Source organism: Dromiciops gliroides, chromosome 6 (genome assembly GCF_019393635.1).
Source record: "Dromiciops gliroides isolate mDroGli1 chromosome 6, mDroGli1.pri, whole genome shotgun sequence".
Lineage (NCBI taxonomy): Eukaryota > Metazoa > Chordata > Mammalia > Microbiotheria > Microbiotheriidae > Dromiciops > Dromiciops gliroides.
The window spans coordinates 55500473-55519295 of NC_057866.1; the positions used below are offsets into that span (position 1 = coordinate 55500473).

The following is an 18823-nucleotide window of genomic DNA, read 5'->3' on the forward strand; positions in this document are numbered from 1 at the left end:
AGGGAGAGGGAGGGAGCAAGGGGGTGATATGGGGAGGCCAGAGAGGGAAAGTAAGGGAAGTGGGGGAAGGATGAGATTCCCTCCCCATATCTGGGCTCCAGGCTCTAGGAAGTATCTTTAAACCAAAGCATTTGAGAATCTTCTTCATAGAGAAGGTATGAGCTGAGGGAACAGGATGAGAACACTGGACAGCTTTCTGACTTGGTGTGACATCAACATTTTGTTTTAAATACTTTCTTACAGAGTAATGACATATAGAATGGCATAGTGGATCTACAGGCAGCCTCAGAATCATGAAGACTTGGATTTAGGTCCCTCTTCTGGCACCAACTATGTGACCCTGGGCAAACTTCTTAACGCTGGGGCCAGAGGAAGTCTCCTCACCGAGCATTTTCTAAACCAGTGAAATTGCAGAACTGGATCAAAAAATCCCACCAAATCCAAATAGCACACTCAGATAACCTCTCCTAGAACACACACACACACACACACACACACACACACACACACAACACACACCACTTTAAAACTTGTAATGAGCAATTTTTTCATTTTCTGCTAGTTTAGTTCTGTCTTTAGCTCAGGTAATCTGATGCCTAGCATAGTGCTTTCTACACTTCAGGCAATTAATGTGGATTGAATTGAATAGTTGGGCTGGTTATATGCAAAAATAGTACTGTGTACTGTTGTGAAACATTCTTTGGGTGACCTCAATTGTCTCATTTCTCCACTGATGGCTGTTTTTTGTGTGTTCTCACAGAAACTCGCCCCTGGAGTTAGTCAGTTTGCTTATACCTGTGTACAGGACCACCCCATATGGACTAATCAACAGTTTTGGGAGACAACATTTTACAATAATGTACAAAATCAAGTTCGCTCCCTGTACCTCTCAGCCAAGGAAGACAATCATTCAACACACTTGAAACAAAAGGTAAGAAAACAGGAAACGTCTTTGGGAACTAGAATTCATCCTGCAAGTAGAAGAGAATTTTGAAAAGTGTGGTTATAATTTCCAAAAAAACTCAGTTGCTTTGGGTCTTTGGCTTGTTGTTTATTAGGTTAATTTTCGATATGATATTTATTTGTCTTAGCATCTTTGAGTAGTCTATAAGCACTGAATTTTAACAAATGAGAAGAACCCATTGTGCCTTTTGGGAAAAAGGTATTGGAAAACAGAGGTAAGGGGCATCCTGGAAGTCTCTCCCTTTATGTTTATACTTCTGTGAAGTTCACTTTTTATAAACACCCTCTTAAAATCACCAGCAGACTCTTGCCAAGGCACTGCCGGCCTGCTGGCATAATGCTAGTGGCACTGTGAAATGGTCCTACCTTTGGGGAGCTCGGTCTGGCAGCATGTAGCAAGAGCTACAAAACTGTGTGCCCTTTGACTTGGAAATTCCACTTTGGAACAGCTATCCCAAGGATATAAATCCCAAGTGGAAAAAAGTAATTTGTACAAAGATGGTTTCTAGAAGTGCTATTTATAATCATGAAAAACTGGAAGGGGAAACATCGGAACAAACCAAGGTGTTGGAAGAGGGAAAAACCCTTGGGAGCCCAGGACTCAATTACATGGGCTCCGTCCATTCCTCAGAAGGTCTGTCTGCCTGAAATAATGTTTAGGGACAAGAGAAGGCATGGATTACAGCCATGCAAAAACTCATCCCTGTAAAGCTCATTTAACAGAAACAGGGAGGAAAGGGGGATGGGACTCAGAGCCGCCACAGTCAGGTTTGGGGAACCAGCTCTTCCCCAGCTGTGCTCTGTGAATAAGTTACCCAAAAAGTCCTTTCTGTCCATGGGGCGCCTCTCAGGAGTTTTCTATGGCACTGTATACTTTTTGAAAGAATCTCTTCAAGTCTGTAGCTCAGCCAGCAATTTAAATGGAAATCATTTAAAATTCTATGAATTGATATCTTCCCTGGCAGAACATATTGGACCGCCCATCATCTCCCAAACATATTGTCTTCTTTCTTTCTTTCATGGCTTCCTTATTCCTCATTTCACTGCCTGGAATCCTTCCTCCCATCCCCACCCCAGTTACCATCCGTTAAAATCCAACTCATCATTCTTGCCCCAGCTCAGATATCATTTCCTTTATAAAACTTTAATTCCCCAGCCATAAGTTCTGTTTCCCTCATCTGTACTACAATTGTACTATATTTGTACCTTTGTTATGCACCTATCACATAATACCCTGTACGACAATTATTCATGTAGATGTTCTGTCCCCTGCTCCATAAAATATGAGCTTCTTGAAAGGCGGGGGGTTTTCCTTGACTGTCTTTGTGTCCCCAGTACCTACCATAGTGCCTGACACAAAGCTGGAGACGTTATAATTAAATCCTATGTTGCAGATTTCTTGCCACCACCACTGTAGCTCAGAGAATTTCCCGATAGGCTTATGAAGTCAGAGATTATGCCTTTTCTTTTTTTTACCAAGTCAACAAATATTTATTAAGTATTCACTCTATGCCAGGCACCGTGCTAAGTGCCACAGCCAAGCATATAATCATAATACTCTAGGTGACCAGGGTAAGTTTATGGTGATACAGTTTATTTAACTTGCATTCTTTAACTGACATTTTAATGCAGTCCTATTTGTATGACTATAGGAGATCATTTTAAAGAGGCAGCTAATTGGCACTGCATTTAATTAAAAGACTTATTGCACTTCTATATTGCAGATTGCTGGATGGAACAACTTGGGCAAATATTACAGTTATGGGGCTTAAATACTGCTTTTTTATAAAATAATGTGTATTGCAGTTATTCTTCCATCATCAGAGTCCACTAGACGCATGATTGTGACAGTAAGCCTTTACAAGTTTAGTCACTGGAAATTCCCAATTTGGCCACATAGATGTGGAATCTTAACCGAACCAACATTATCATAGTAGTGGCCGTATTTGAACATTGTAATTATGTGCCTTCTCATTCAACCAGCTCACAAAAGCTTAATTATTATAATCATCTCTCTCATGTCTCATAACAAATGATTATTGTGTGATAAGTGAAGCATGTTTTGCTTCATTTGTTTCGAAAGGTATGATTTGGTTAAGAATTGACTTTCAGTAGGTATACAGCGTTCTCCATAGACCACTGAATATGTGTCTGTGTCATTGCTTTGGTTTTTTTTTTTTTAGTGAGGCAATTGGGGTTAAGTGACTTGCCCAGGGTCACACAGCTAGTAAGTGTTAAGTGTCTAAGGCCAGATTTGAACTCAGGTACTCCTGACTCCAGGGCTGGTGCTACCTAGCTGCCCTGTGTCATTGCTTTTGAAGTCAAATTAGACTATTGTGTGCCATCAGCAGTCTTTCTAAGCTTGTAGTAACATTTAAATTGAACTTTTTTCAAAGTCATTTATGGATCAGACATTAAAGTTTGTCTTTGTGTCCTCCCTATTTGTTTAAAATGGCTAAAGCACTGGCCCTGAATTCAGGAGTACCTGAGTTCAAATCTGGCCTCAAACATTTGACTCTTACTAACTGTGTGACCCTAGGCAAGTCACTTAACCCTCACTGCCCGCCAAAAATAAATAAATAAATAAATAAATAAATGAATGAATGAATGAAATGCCTAAACCCAAATCAACACTTACCCATATACCACTGCACAAAAAATACATTCCATATCATTTAATTCTAATAAGACCTACATGTTCAATTATGTGGGGCACTCCTCTTTTTAAAAAATCACTTTAGCATTATGTTCAACTATGCTACCCTCACTTCCAGGAAAACATATTTTCCATCCCTTCCATCCATAATAACACAAAATATGTCAGCACTTTAATGTTGTTTCAAGTAGCAATAGACCAATTATTTATGATAATTAATATATTGGAAGTGATACCCTTTACAGACTAGGTAAGTAAGGTGGGAACCATCCAGTCTATTAATTGACCTGGTTTCACTAAAGTACTGGGAATTAAGAAGATGATTAACTCTCTATTTTGATTTATTTTTTACACAACAGGTTATAGTTATCCAGTTCTTAAACTATTGAAGCATATTCTTCATTTTGGGGGGGGGGGGAGGTGGGGCAGTGAGGGTTAAGTGACTTGCCCAGGGTCACATAGCTAGTAAGTGTCAAGTGTCTGAGGCCAGATTTGAACTCAGGTCCTCCTGAATCCAGGGCCGGTGCTTTACCACTGTGTCACCTAGCTGCCCTATTCTTCATTTTTTAACGACCTCTGTCACACCCTCTGGACAATGTAAAATGATTAATATTTTCTCTTGAATCTGATTACTTTATTTCTTAGGAGAAAATTCCCAAAAGCACAGACCAGGAGAAGACTGCAATGGACCTGGCCGCAGAGCAGCTGAGGTTGTGGCCCACACTGAGCAAGGAGATGCAGCAAGAGCTGGTGCAGAAGGAGGAAAGCACAGTGTTCAGTCAGGCAATCCACTTTGCAAACCTCATGGTCAACCTGCTGGTACCCCTGGACACAAGTAAAAACAAACTTCTGCGTACATCAGCCACTGGAGACTGGGAGAGTGGGAGCAACAGCATCGTCACAAACAGGTATGGGAACAAGAGAGGGGATGTAGGCTCTATTTTATGATCTTAGGTCAATATCATTTTATTAAAGAAAATGTCTGAAATTGGAGACAGTCTTCCTACAAAATGTCAGGTCTTGACCTCTTGGTGTCACTTCATAATCCTCATTTGCCGAGCTTAAAAAGCTTTACTTGATCCTATTACTCCTTATAAATAACAGTCCAGTGTCTCATTTCCCTGCCAAATATCATGATATATATCTCTGTTGTGTCTGCTTCTAATCCATCCTTCCCACCGATCTGTCTTCCTTCCACTTGTCCCTGTGGTGAATTTGCTCCCTCCCAAGATCACCAGTGGCCTCCTTCTCATCAAATGCAATGGCTTTATTTCAGGTCTCCTTCTTTGACCTCTGTGCAACATTTGATACCTCTCTGTATTCTCTGTCTTGAATCAATAGCCAATAAACATTCATTAAGTGCTTGATGTGTGCCTGGAGCTGTGCTAAGTGCTGAAGATACAAATATGAAAAAAGAACAATAGTCTGCCCTCAAGGGGCAGACAGCACAGAAAATAAAGCTGACAAGGGGGTAAGGAGGTAGAAATGTACTCAACATGGGAACATGATAGAGAAGTCAGTCAGAGAAGTCCCAAAATAGAATGGCGAGGTGAGAAATGAGATGTCCGAGCTGGGCTCTCCTTAAATGGAAGTTTGGAATTCATGGTCCCACTGTCCAATCTTCGAGGTAGAGGAGAGTGACAAGGTGGAGTACGAAGGCCAGTGAAATCATGCAGGCTGATAAGGTTATCCCAATAATGAGCCTCCTGGGGCATGATGGAGAAATCAGAAAAGTCCCAAAGTAGTGCAGCCAGGTAAGAAATGAGGAGGCACTCTCTCCTCCTTTGGAGTCTGTGACACTCTTTGTCCTTGTGCTTCTCCTGCCTTTTCAATTTTGCCTCTGCCAACTTTTTTGTCTAGCTTGTTTTTCTCCTCTCTCATGTGGATGTCTCCCCATATTCTTTCTTTCTAACATTCATCTTATTCTGATTACACAAAGCACATCTCTAGCTTTTACTTTTCTAAAATCCTTTCCTGTACTATTGGCAACCATAATCATTCTGCTATCGTTTTGGGCTGGAAACCTTGGGATCATCCTCTTCTCTTCTCTGTCCTCTCCGGGATAGGTGATCATTACATCCTTGTAATTTTTTCATTCAAAAGGTTTCCCAAATTGTTGCCACCTTCCTCATTCCAGTTACTACCAGTCTTGTATTGCTGTATTACTGTAATGGATCATTTCCTCACTGATATCCTTAATTCAAGTCTTTTCCCCTCTATTCAGTTTTTTTGTGTTTTGCTGAGGGTTTTTTATTTTGTTTTTGGTTTTTTGTGTGACTTACCTAGGGTCGCACAGCTACTAGGTGTCAAGGATTTTTTGAGGCTGAATTTGAACTTGGGTCCTCCTGAATCCAGGGCCAGTGCTTTATCCACTGTGCCACCTTGCTGCCCCGTGTTCAGTTCTATGTAGAACAATCAGAATGCTTCTTCTAATGCTTCAAGTGACTCTATATTACCTATCTCATCAAATCTGAATTCTGCTGTATGTTCAAGGCCCTACATAATGAGGTCCCACCCTAAATATCTTTCCTTATTTCCTACTACCCTGTTATGCTAATGTTCTCTTTGTCCCTACAAATTTAGTGCTTTGTTTGTGGTGTGTTCTCTCATGGGCTTTCCCTTTGGCCTCTATCTGTCCATATTCTACCCAGTCATTCAAAGGTTTCTCCACTATTTTCAGCGCAGGTGATCTCTTCCTTTTCCAAGTACAAATTACCCTCTACATTAGTACCACAGTCTTGAGCATTTAGTTATTCTCTAATTGTTTCCTGTAGTGATAGCCACAGCAGGCAGTTGATCAGATGGAAAGGAGCTCCAACTCCCACTTCCCAGGATGCTTTTCCAGCCTACCTTCTTCGTTTGATCTCATTGCCACCTACCCTTCCTTGGCTCTTGGTATCCATAGGCAGTTTTCCAGAAGAAGGGGAAAGAATTCCCCAATTTCATCCCTTTCCTGTAGATCAAGGGTTCTTAATCTTAGATCCATGGATAGATTTCAGGGAGTCCTTGAACTTGGATGGGGGGAAAATTATATCTTTATCTTCATTAACCTCTAACTGAAATTTAGCATTTCTTTGAATTATTTAAAAAACCTTATTTGTAAGAGGATCCATAGATTTTAGTAGACTGCCAGGAGGGTCTAGGACACAAAATAATAAAAGAACCCCTACTGTCAGTACTGAGATCTATAGATAAATATTCCTTAGATTTTTTTTGGTGGATTTTTCTGCTAGTAATTATAGAGAAACAGTATTTTAAAATAAATGAGGAAAACTATAAGTCTCCAAAACATAGAAGACTCAATAGTTCAGTGTCCATACAAGTGGAGCTGGGTCTTGATCCTTGTAAGCATCCCTATTCATTGCTCCCATCCTTTTCTACTAGATAGGTACACAGATATTAATTAAACAGATGCCAGCTATATGTAGGCATGTAAAAAAATAAAGAGAATTGCAGCTATGAAGAAGCCATGTGCCTACAGATGTGAAGAGAGCTTTTAAATTGTACATGATTTTGTTAATGTTAGGCACCAGCAATGCAGCAGATGTTACATAGGGCAGATGAGAAGAAAGAACCCTACTCTTAGGAAACAGATGTTAATATTTGACAAGTGGCCCCATCAAATCTATCTGGGTTACTCAGCTGGGTAAATAAACCAATAGAGTGGCTCCTCTATATTGATGAAGTGTTAACAACCATTTCTGTCTCTGGCTTCCTCAGTATTGCAGGAAGTGTTGCTGAGAGCTATGACACAGAGAGTGGCTTTGAGGACTCGGAGAACAGTGACATTGCCAATTCGGTTGTGCGCTTTATAACCCGGTTTATTGATAAAGTTTGCACTGAGAGCGGAGTTACTCAGGATCACATCAAGAGCCTTCACTGCATGATACCAGGTAACGGCAATGCAGAGCTTTCAAATCTTTGTTTTTTTGTAGCTGCTTTGGTTCAACCCAAGACTTAGGAGTCATATATCTAGAAATAGAAGGGGCCGCAGGCCACTCTGAGCTGACCCCATGATTTGTAGGTGAGGAATCTGGTTGGTTGTTTGTCCTTCGTTCTTGACGAGGACCATGACAGATGTCATGCAGCCCTAAAGATTGACTGACTTGCCTAAGGTCACACAGGTAGGTAGGTGAGCAGCCAAGCTAGGAGCCAGCCTCAGTCCTGTGACTCCAGGGTCACAATTCTTAGCTGCTTTGATCAATCTCCAAATGATCCACCAATGAGATATTGATTTTTGCCTCGTTCTGTGCCAAGGACTGTGCTAGGAACTGTGGTACAAAGACAGAAAAAAACCACAGTTCTTGCCCCTCAAGGAGCCTCGGTTCTGTTGTGGTGAACAAGAAGTGTGGATAAATTGGTACAAAATATATACCTAGTCAATACTAGGTGACTTGGGATGGGGTAGAGCAAAGGAGAGGAAAGGAGATCCAAACAGGGGAACATATCAGGAGAGACCCCATCTAAGACAGGGCTTTTGGACTAAGCTTTGAAGAAAGTGGTAGATTCTAATCTGTACTGTCTGTTTCCCTTTTAAATACAGGATTTCAGAACTCTTTTGTGCATTTCTACTTCTTTTGTGCCATTTTACCCTAAATACTCTGAATCCTTGTAGGAATTGTAGCAATGCACATCGAAACCCTGGAGGCTGTCCATCGAGAAAGTAGAAGGCTCCCCCCGATACAGAAGGTAATGTTGCAAAAGGTGTGCTCTCTCCATTTGAAAGATTCGTTTGTATTTTGCATCATTTTTCTTTTCAAAGAGCAGCAGGAGATGATTGAGCCCAGGAGGGGGTCATTCAGCTCCATTCCTGGGAGTGACTTGCTTTAGTTCTTTGGCTCACATGCCATGCTAGCTTAGGAGAACTGACCCAACCACTAGCCCAAACCAAAAACTTAAACTAGACTGTTTATAATCAAGGCAAGGAATCTTATTTCAGGAGCTGGCCTAGGCAAACTGAGACATTCTTCTCCACCTGACATGATCTGGACATCCACAAAGCAAATGGTCATTTTGAAAGTCTTGAGCCCTTCGTTTCTACCAGAATTTAAGGACAGTGGTCATACATGCCCAGCTTCTTACAGTTGGGTCAGTGCATTGGCCAAATTAAGTTCACTGAGGTCTAGATGACCACTCAGAACTGTTACCCACACTCTACCCATTCCTAGTGTCCCTGATCCTGAGTAACAGATGTACCATCTTACATCTTGGGCCAAAATCAAACATTAAAATAGAGCCTTGTGTACTTACCTATTTCAGTGCCTTCTTCATAACACTGTAGTGTGTACTGGGGATCTTCAAGCCTGACTCCCTGACACCTTCCCCCAACCTGGCCAGTCCAGTTCCTTATTTTGATACCCTTTTTCTGTTCCTTGATTCTAAACCAACTGCCTTATCATTTGAGGTCTCTTAGCAAGTGGTGTAGTGGATAGAGTGTTGAGCCTGGAGTCAGGAAGACCTATCTATCTTCGTGAGTTTAAATCCAGCCTAAGACACTTAGTAACTAGCTATGTGACCCTAGGAAAGTCACTTCAACCTGTTTGCCTCAATTCTTCACCTGTAAAATGAGCTGAAGAAGAAAAAGGCAAACCACTCCAGTATCTTTGCCAAGAAAATTCCAGATGGGCTCACAAAGAGTCAGACACCACTGAAATGACTGAACAACAAGAACAGCAATTCTAAAACTTGTTTTGTTTCTTGAGTATTCAGACACCCAGAGTCTGGTTGGTAATACTATTTTTTTTCTCATTAGCCTAAGATTCTAAGACCTGCCCTGCTTCCAGGAGAAAAAATAGTTTGTGAAGGCCTCCGTGTGCTTCTGGATCCCGATGGACGAGAGGAGGCTACAGGAGGACTTCTGGGAGGGCCCCACATCCTCCCCGCAGAAGGAGCGCTGTTCCTTACCACCTACAGAATTCTGTTTAAAGGGACCCCTCACGATCAGCTAGGTATGGCTCACGAGATCCAGAACGTGCTGAGGCAGCCCTTCCAGGAGGGCTCAGCAGCAGTGCAGTGGGCAAGGCCCAAGGCCAGAGAGGTCTGGAGGACACAGGGGCAGACAGATGGAACATCACCAAGCCCAAATGAACCACACTGGTGGCTCCTGAAGCACCGACCAAGGTGCTTGTTAAACCGCTTTCACTGACCTTTGAAAGACTGTGCTACAGTAGAGAGAGCACTAGATTTGGAGTTAAGAAAACCTCAGTAAAAACTGTGCCTCAGACATTTGCTGCTGCATAACCCAGAACACATCACAACCTCTCTTAGCCTCGGTCTTCTGATCTGTCAAATGGGAATAATAACAGCACCTCCCTCACAGGGTTATTGCGCAGATCAAAGGAGATAACCCATGTCAAGTCAGTCAGTAAGCATTTATTAAGCACCTACTATGTGCCAGGCACTGTGCTAAGTGCTGGGGATACAAGAAAGGCAACAGACCCTCCCTGGTGGCAAGGAGATCGTAGTCCAGTGGGAGAGAGCGTAAAAGCGATGATGTTTCTATGATGCAGTTGTTCTATAGATCAGTTGGAGGTCATAAGCAGAAGGAAAGCACCAACATTAAGGGGGTGAGGAAAGAATTCTTGTAGAAAGTGGGATTTTAGGGGGACTTGAAAGAGGTCAGAGGAGCCAGGAAGCAGTGAGGAAGAGGGAGGGCACGGCCGGCCTGAGGGGCAGCCAGGGCGAAGGCCCTGAGTCAGCAGATGGAGCATGAGGAACAGCAGGGGTCCAGTGTCACTGGATCATGGAGGACACGGGGGTGAGGGGGCCTGGAGGTGACGGGGAGCCGCTTGAGAAGGGAAGTAGCACAGAGAGGTCTTCACCGTGACAGAGGAGTGAAAAATGGGTGAGGGCCCTTCCTGGCTGCAGTGCCACAAGAGACATGGCACAATGAAGGTAAAATCCACAGGCCTCCATAACTGATTGTAAAAGGCTGGGGGTGGGGGGAGAAAGTGAGGATTCAAGGATGAAGTCTAGCTTTCGAGCCTGGGTGACTGAGAGGATGGGGAAACCTTCAGCAGTAATGTGGAGGTGAAGAAGAGAGGGTTTGGGGGAGAAGGTAAAGAGTGCCGTTTTGTCCTTGTTTTTTAAGACATCCAGTTTGAGACGTCCAATAGGCAATCAGAGATACCAAATAAAGCGCATTGTTTTGAATCCTTGGCCCCTGATCTGCCTCACCACAGCAGTCAGGCGATTGGCATTGACTTCTATTTTGGTCTAGTGTTTCTTGATGGCATAAAAGGCAAGTTATTAGGAACCTGTGTCTAGCCCAGTGAATCCAGCTAAATGTCTGCCCTTCCACATTTTGCAGGACCTCACTCCTACACATTTGTGAGTCTCAAATGAGATGATCTGTGTTAAAGTGCTCTACTACTGCTGTGCCCCACTTACAAATGTAAGCTAGAAAGGATCCTTGCCCCACCCCCCCGCCCCATATTCATCTGTGAGCCTCCTAATGGAGAGATTGTCCCCTCCCACCTCTGTCCTCTCTGGTGCCCTACATTTAGTACATCCCTTGACCTCATTTAACTTTACGATTTAAACTCCTAGAAACCCAAGACCTGAAACCAGATCTCGGCAGAGGAGCACATATGCCCTTTGTGAGGCTTGGCAGTGGGACCTCCCTGTCTTGGACTCTCTCAGGGCATGGGGAGTTACTTTGGTGTAACACACAGGATTTTTCATGAAATAAATACCTCTGTACCTCAGAGGACAGGATTATTGGGCATCAATAGCATCTCTATTTATGAAAATTCAGATTAGAAAGTGTCCCTCATCATATCCCCTACATATTTGCCCTACACCTGCCTACCCCTCATCCTGACTTGGTCTGAAACTAAGCTTTCCATTCCTACCCCAGCAGATATTTTTTTTTGGGGGGGGGGGTTGTTTGTTTGTTTTTGCAGGGCAATGAGGGTTAAGTGACTTGCCCCAGGTCACACAGCTAGTAAGTGTCAAGTGTCTGAATCCAGATTTGAACTCAGGTCCTCCTGAATCCAGGGCTGGTGTTTTATCCACTGCACCACCCAGCTGCCCCAGATATTTTTATTATTGAATTCTTTGTCCTATGTGATTAAGCTCTTAAAACACAAGCCCCTCTTTGCTTTGCTCCAGGAGGTCTTGACCTTTTTTGTGGCATGGCCCCCATGAGCAGTCTGATGAAGCCTATGGGCCCCTTTTCAGAATAATGTTTTAAGTGAAGGAAATGCTAAATTTAAGTTAGAAGTTAGTTTTTTAAAAAAGAGATCAAATTTTTTTCCCATCTTAGTTCAGTCCCCCTACAATCCATCCATGAACTCTCCCCTATTATACACAAACATTAAACTTCTGAGGCCTTATTTAATTATTTGGCAAAGCACTAATTTGACCCTACCACACCCCTATGAGATGTGTAGTACAAATAATATTATCCTCATTTTAGCACAGTTCCTAGTACATAGTAGGTACTTAATTGTTTATTGACTTCCTGACTGACCAACAGATGAAGAAGTTGAAGCCCAGAGAAGGGTAGAGATTCCTCCAGAGTCACCCAGGAAGTGACCAAGTGAGGTCTCCTAACTCTCTCCATTCCATAGGGCTGTGTTCGGTCCGTGATTGCCTCCAAGGTTCTCTTCTCTCAGCCCGGCATTAACTGGGTTGGGATTGGAGGAGAATGTTGTGACACTCCCAAGGTAAGATGGGAGAGCCAGTCTTCAAATAGCAGATGAGAAGCATTTGCTCTTCCTTTAGGCCATTGTCACTGAGTAAGAGATTCTCTTGTTGAGGTTTTGCCCCAGCCGTCTCCATCTCTCATTCTCCTGGGAAGTATCAGAAAGCCCATCTTGTCCCTGGTGAAGTAACCCAGAGTCTGTGTTCTGTCTTAGTTGGCGAGCAGACAGTTGTGCGAAGCTTTCCCATCGCATCCATCACCAAGGAGAAGAAGATCACCATCCCCAACCAGCTGCAGCAGAACATGCAGGAGGGGATGCAGATCACATCGGCCTCCTTCCAGGTACCAGGGAGGGGATGACGCAGTGGGCTTTAAAAGTGATCTGCCCGTCAGACTGGGCCAGCTTCAATTCAGTAGACATCTGATAAGGACCTTCCATGTCCAACACTGCGGGATACAGAGGTTAGAAAATGACCCAATCCTTCCCCTCCTGCTCCCCTAATGTGGCATCTAGTCAAATCAGGCAGAGATGACACAGACACAAATAAGTATGATGTGTGGGTAGAGGAGGACTGGGGCAAAAGAGAGACCCATAGTGGTCTAAGAAACTGGAGGATGGAGAAAACACGGGTCGTTCTAGTCCGGTTTGGAGAGGGCCTGCTCAGGGAAATCACTCCTGAGCTGGAGCTAAATCATAAGCTGGTATTTACATGGAGCGTTAAGATTAGCAAAGTGCTTTATGAATATTATTTTATTTTATCCTTATAACAACCTTGGGAGGGAGGTGTTTTTATTCCCATTTTACAGATGAGAGGTAGAGAGCTTAAGGGGCTTTCCCAGGGTCACATAGCTAATAAGCATCTGAGGCTAGATTCCCACTCTGATCTTCCTGGCTTCCTCAGAGACCTAGAAGGAAAATAGAAGTTTCAATAGGCAGAGATAGTTGAGAGTACATCCCAGGCAGTCAACCAGTCTGCAGCAATGTATGGAGTCAGGAGATGATGGGGTGCGGTTGGAGAACGATGAGGAATCTATTCTGATTTGAATACAGAGCTTATGAGGAAAAGTGTGAGATGCGGCTGTGGATCAGATCCAGATGGTAACAAGCCTTGAATCCTTTGGGCAATGGGGAACCATCGAAGGTCTGAGAATATTACTCCAGAAGCTATATAAAAGTAATATTGGAGAGGTGGGAGACTGGGGCAAGGACACCAGGTAAGAGGCTATTTCAGGAGTCCAAGAGAAGATGGAGAATCAAATTGTTGATGGTGCGGAGGGTAAGAGAGTAATCAAAAGCTTCAGGAATAGTCCAGGCATATTGAGAGCCAAGCCTAATGGAAGGTAACCTTGGAGACACTGCAACAAACTCCACTGCCCCATGGCCACGCTCCATATGGGGATAATCATCTTGCTCGTAGTAAAAGGCTGTGGTTTCAATTAGGGAAACTATGCAGGGAACTGTGGAGACAAGCTTTGGTTTGCTCAGAAGAGGACCCTGTTAACAAACAAAGAGTGTGCTGCAAAAGAACCCATTTCCCCTGCTATTTCCTTTGGGGTAGCTTTTAAGTGTCTGTGATCTCAGAATCCTCAGGATAATAGAGTTTGATTAGTATTAGTCAGAGGAAGTTAAAGTGGAAATGAGACCTTAGGAACAATCTACTCCCAGAGGCCTTGACTCGGTCCTCACTCTTCATGGACACTCGATGGCACGTGACACTGTAGCTGATGCTTCTGCCTTGGGCTTTCCCAGTTCTCATCCTGAGTGTCTGACTGCTCTTTCTTGGTCTTCTCTGATGGATCATCATCCAAGTCCCATCCTCCTGGTTGTGTCCTAGGCTTTTCTCCTGGGCTCTCATTCCCACACTCTCTCTTGGTGACCTCTTCACTTCCCCGTGGCATCGCTTGTCACCTCTTCTTCAGCTCCCATCGCTCCTAAACTCTAGTCCAACATCACTAGCTAGATACCGGCTTCGCATCTCTACTTGCTCTGTCCATCAGTGTCTCTAATTCAGCATGTCAAAAATGGGACTCAAGGTTTTTCCTTTAAACTCAAACTTCTCCCTAACTTCCCTGCTTCTGTCAATGACTTTACCGTCCTTCCCATGACTCTGGTTTTTTCATACCCTCTCATTCCATATATCCAACCACAATACAAGACTCGCAATTCTAACTCCAGAACATTTCTTGCATCCTTCATCTTTTTACCACTCCCATAGCCTATCTGAGGCCACTATCACCTCTTACCTCCTACAATTCTTTCCTAATTGGTGTCGCTACTTCTAGTCTTCCATCTCCAGTACATGTTACATAGCTGACAAAGTGATATTCCAAAAGCTTTTCCAAGAGGAATCTGTGAGTCATCCATTAATTTAGCTTCAATTTCCTTTTGTCTTCTGGTTTTATTTATAGGAAGAATGTCAAGAATGATATGGTTTATTTCTTCCATGAATATGTCTACTCACTGGTCACTGAGCGAGGTTCTCACGTTCAGAGCACTGAGAGCTAAATTAATGTTCATGGAGACAGTCTAAAGACCATTATTCTTCACCCTCTCTTCCCCATATACCATCGCTCTTGTTGTCTTGGTAGAACCAGAATGGATCCATGCAGGACTGAAAACCATTTTGCATTTTTCCTTTTTTTCATGGGTTACCTTGACCAAGGAATTAATCATCCAATAGCACCCTTCTGGTGGTGTCTTACTTAGATCTTAATCGTAGACTTAGGGTCTAGGAGACCCTTGGTTCTGACTTACGTTGGTCCTTAGAAATAGGTTTAGGCCTTGATTGGGACTATGTTGTAAAGCTCTGTAGCCTTTTTGGCCCCTTCAGAGCTGGTGCTCCCATGGCATGGCTTTTAAGAAGCCAAGATCACCTCCAAGCCAAGGTGGTGCCCTCAAGTTGGAATTCATGGTGAATTGGGAGACAGGACTGCAATTAACAGGATCTAGATTCATTTAAAAGTGTTATTGGATCCATAGGAACTTTCTGTCATGTCTTTTACTAACCATTTACTGGGCCATGTAAATGCTAAAGAATTTTTCACCCTTAAAAGCAATAAGGGGGAGCAGCTAGGTGGCACAGTGGACAAATCACTGGTCCTGGATTCAGGAGGACCTGAGTTCAAATCCAACCTCATACACTTGACACTTACTAGCTGTATGACCCAGGGCAAGTCAGTCACTTAACCCTCATTGCCCCACAAAAAAAAAGTTTAAAAGCAATCATGATGTTCAAAAAAAAAAAAAGCTGGAAGCTCCTGGACTGAGGTGATCTCTAAAATCCAGCTCTCAGTGCTATGCTATGCTGAGATTCCAAGAGGGATGCCGACCTGTCCCAGCTAGTTAGTGACAAGGCCAAACTGTCACCCAGGTCTCCTGACTCCCTGTCTAGAGAACATGCTTTAGGCACATCATAGCATGCTTTCATGTTCCCATCACTCTGGCCAAGGACCCGTGGTCCCCAAGGCAGACCCCTCTGAAGAAGGGGCAGGTGAAGTCACTGTTCAGTAAGACTTGGTTTTCCCATTTCCCGAGGGCTGAGAATCTGCTCTCCCCATACACTTTTGGATGTCTCAGGACTCTGAAGTGCACTGGTCACAAAGATATTTTCATGCTGCCAGGGACAACTACCATTTCGCTTCTTCTGCTAGTCAGACTGTCAGCTGTTCCACAGTGAACATCTTATGGGCCATCCATGTGACTGCGAGCTTTGGCCAGGAGCTCTCTGGCCCATGTGAGGAGACCTGTTGGGCCATGTGCCCAGGTGGAAATAGTCAGTGGATAAGAGCACACTAGTGGCATAGCATGACATCCATTTCCTCAAGCCTCGCCTGGCTGCTGGGTGGCATAGTAGACAGAACACTGGCCTGGAGTCGAGAAGGACTGGACAAGGCACTTAACCATGAGTTTCCTGATCTGTAAAATAGAGATAATAATGGCCAAGGCATCTATCTTCGATCAAATGTCTATAAAACATGCTGCAAACCTTTATGTGCTATGTACATGTCACTTAGTATTACTAGTTTATAAACGCCCTTACCTAGCACAGCAGGCACTCAGTAAATGTGAATATAATTGAATTATAAACTGACAATGGTGTGTTAATGACCTCACCCAATAAACTAATAATAACAATAACTAATTGCATATCATTTTGTAAGATTTGCAAAATGCTTTACACAAGATATCTTGTTGAATCCTCAGAACAGCCCCCCACAGTAGATACTAACTAGTAGTATTCCCACTTTACATATGAAAGAAACCTTTAAAGGCTTGAAAGGTTAAGCAGCCTGCATCTGGGAGCACAGTGTTGGATGTGAGACTGCAGTCCTGTCTCCCAAGTCTGCCTCTCTCTCCTCACACCCTTCGTTTTCCTCAATATAGACATGGCATTCGGGAGATGAGTTATTTAAGTGATGACAAAAGGATAAGACCAAGCCTTCTCCCTGACCCTTCAGCTGGCAGGCATGTCTGGAATGCTTGGTAACCGCATCTAATGTGTTTGATCTCTCTGGTCTGCAGTTGATCCAAGTGGCCTTTGATGAAGAAGTGAGTCCTGAGGCGATAGAGATCTTTAAGAAGCAACTGATGAAGGCCCGCTATCCCCCGTCCATTTTCAGCACCTTTGCCTTTGCTGCTGGCCAGACTGCCCCACCAGTCATCTTACCCAAGCAGAAAGAGAAGAATACTTCTTTCCGGTAAGAAGGAAGGGGAGTGAGTGCATACCTCTCTACTCTGCTAGGCTTGACTGTGGCATTATTGCTGGGCCTTAAGTCACTTTGATTTTTAAATTAGGTAAGATCATAATAAATTGTGACTGCCGGATTTCTGATTCTAAATAGTTAAATGATCAGAGTCATCAAAAGTATATTGGTCAGGGGCAGCTAAGTGGAGCAGTGGATAGAGCACTGGCCCTGGAGTCAGGAGGACCTGAGTTCAGATCCAGCCTCAGACACTTAACACTTACTGGCTGTATGACCCTGGGCAAGTCACTTAACCCCCATTGCCCCGCCAAAAAAAAGTATACTGGACTTTGTAACTTAGCGGTATAAGATGTTTGTAGTGGCCATTAAGACAAGCCATTGATAATATACAGCTAGCCACCTGAAAAGACTCAGCCATTTTGGGGTTCTACCTGTTAGAGACCATGAATATCAGACATCATGGGAAGAAGTACAAGTATTTTCGGTGATTATAAGCATAACATTACAGAATATCTGTGCTAAAAGGAACCTGAGTTCATCTAGTTCAGTGCCCTCATTTTTATGGATGAGGAAACTGAGGCTCATTAGAAAGGACCAAAGATACACAGCTAGCTCATCAGTGGCTGACACGGGGCTAGAACCCACAACTCCTGATTCCCAGGCCTGTGTTCCCATCATTCTGCCAGACAGGCCCTAGTGTCACTTTATTCTCCAGGATGCTGAGATCTTACGCAGTTCTGCTGGAAAGCAGTGGGAAAGGAGGGGAAAAAGAACAGGGCTTGATTGTGGAGAGTCCTGGAAGCAAGGTGGGGAAGTTTCAACTTGATGAAGTAAGCAATAAGAGGGTGATTATATGTTCTAGATGAAGAATAAACCTTATATGATGAAAGTGATGCATGGATAAGACCTAATCTAGCTACCATGTGCACAATGGTTTAAAGGCTATGAAGCTAGATCAAAGCAACCAATGAAGAAGGCCTCACAAGTGATGAGGCCTGGGTCAGGCTCCTGGTAATGGGATAAAGGAGGGGATAAGTCTGTGAAATGTTTGTGACGATTAGAATTCAAATATTTTTTAAATTTTAATGAGCATTTTGTTTGATTTGTGATCTGTAGCACTTTTTCAAAAACAATAGTGAAAGGGGCCAAACGAGCAGGGAAAATGACCATTGGCCGTCAGTATTTATTGAAGAGGAGAACAGGAACAATTATGGAAGAGCGGGTAAACCGTCCTGGTTGGAATGAAGATGATGACATCTCTGGTATACACAAATTCTGTTTCATAATTAAATTCTACTTTTATTCTGTCTAGGAGGATCATGGAGTCTAGACTCTGGAAAAGGCCCTACAGGTCACCTAGTTTAGTCATTCCATTGAGATCTAAGAAAAACGAGGTGCAATGAGATTAAATTATTTGCTCAAGATAGCAGACAATTGTTAGTGATGCCAAGACTCACTCTCTGGCTTCTCGAGACCCAGATTTCCTAGAGAAAATGTTGGTTATTGACCAGAATCCCAGAATTAGACTTTGACGATTCTCTATTGATCAGATTGAACTCAGTGTCTCACATTTCCAGAGCTGCCTTTCTGTGTCTCCCCACATCAAGCTTCAGGGTTCACAGTCAGCATTAGCAGCCTACAGTGGTGAGAACCCAGAGGAAATCAGGTGGTTTTCTGGTGTAATGTTGGGGCGGGCGCCAAAGGGGCAGATCATGTGCTGCAGTGTGCCCGTCTTGCTGGGTTAGAGCATGCTTCAAGGACCAGGCCCCCCGGGGATGAAGGAGGGCCACTCTCCCGAGTTCACTAAAAAGAGAGATGTCTGACCCAGCCTGCACACCATGGCAGACAGGGCA

At 43.5% G+C, this 18823-nt stretch overlaps 1 protein-coding gene across 4 annotated transcripts in view; it reads left to right on the top strand.

Annotated features, from left to right (window-relative positions):
• SBF2 (SET binding factor 2) overlaps window positions 1-18823 on the top strand; it is a 496438-nt gene that overhangs the window by 397334 nt on the left and 80281 nt on the right. For all 4 annotated transcript variants that reach the window (XM_043970029.1, XM_043970030.1, XM_043970031.1 and 1 more), the window contains exons 18-25: window positions 761-931; window positions 4265-4527; window positions 7340-7512; window positions 8235-8308; window positions 9372-9567; window positions 12481-12608; window positions 16789-16964; window positions 18087-18232. In XM_043970029.1, coding sequence (XP_043825964.1) covers window positions 761-931; window positions 4265-4527; window positions 7340-7512; window positions 8235-8308; window positions 9372-9567; window positions 12481-12608; window positions 16789-16964; window positions 18087-18232 — 1327 coding nt within the window. The remainder of the gene's footprint in view (window positions 1-760; window positions 932-4264; window positions 4528-7339; window positions 7513-8234; window positions 8309-9371; window positions 9568-12480; window positions 12609-16788; window positions 16965-18086; window positions 18233-18823) is intronic.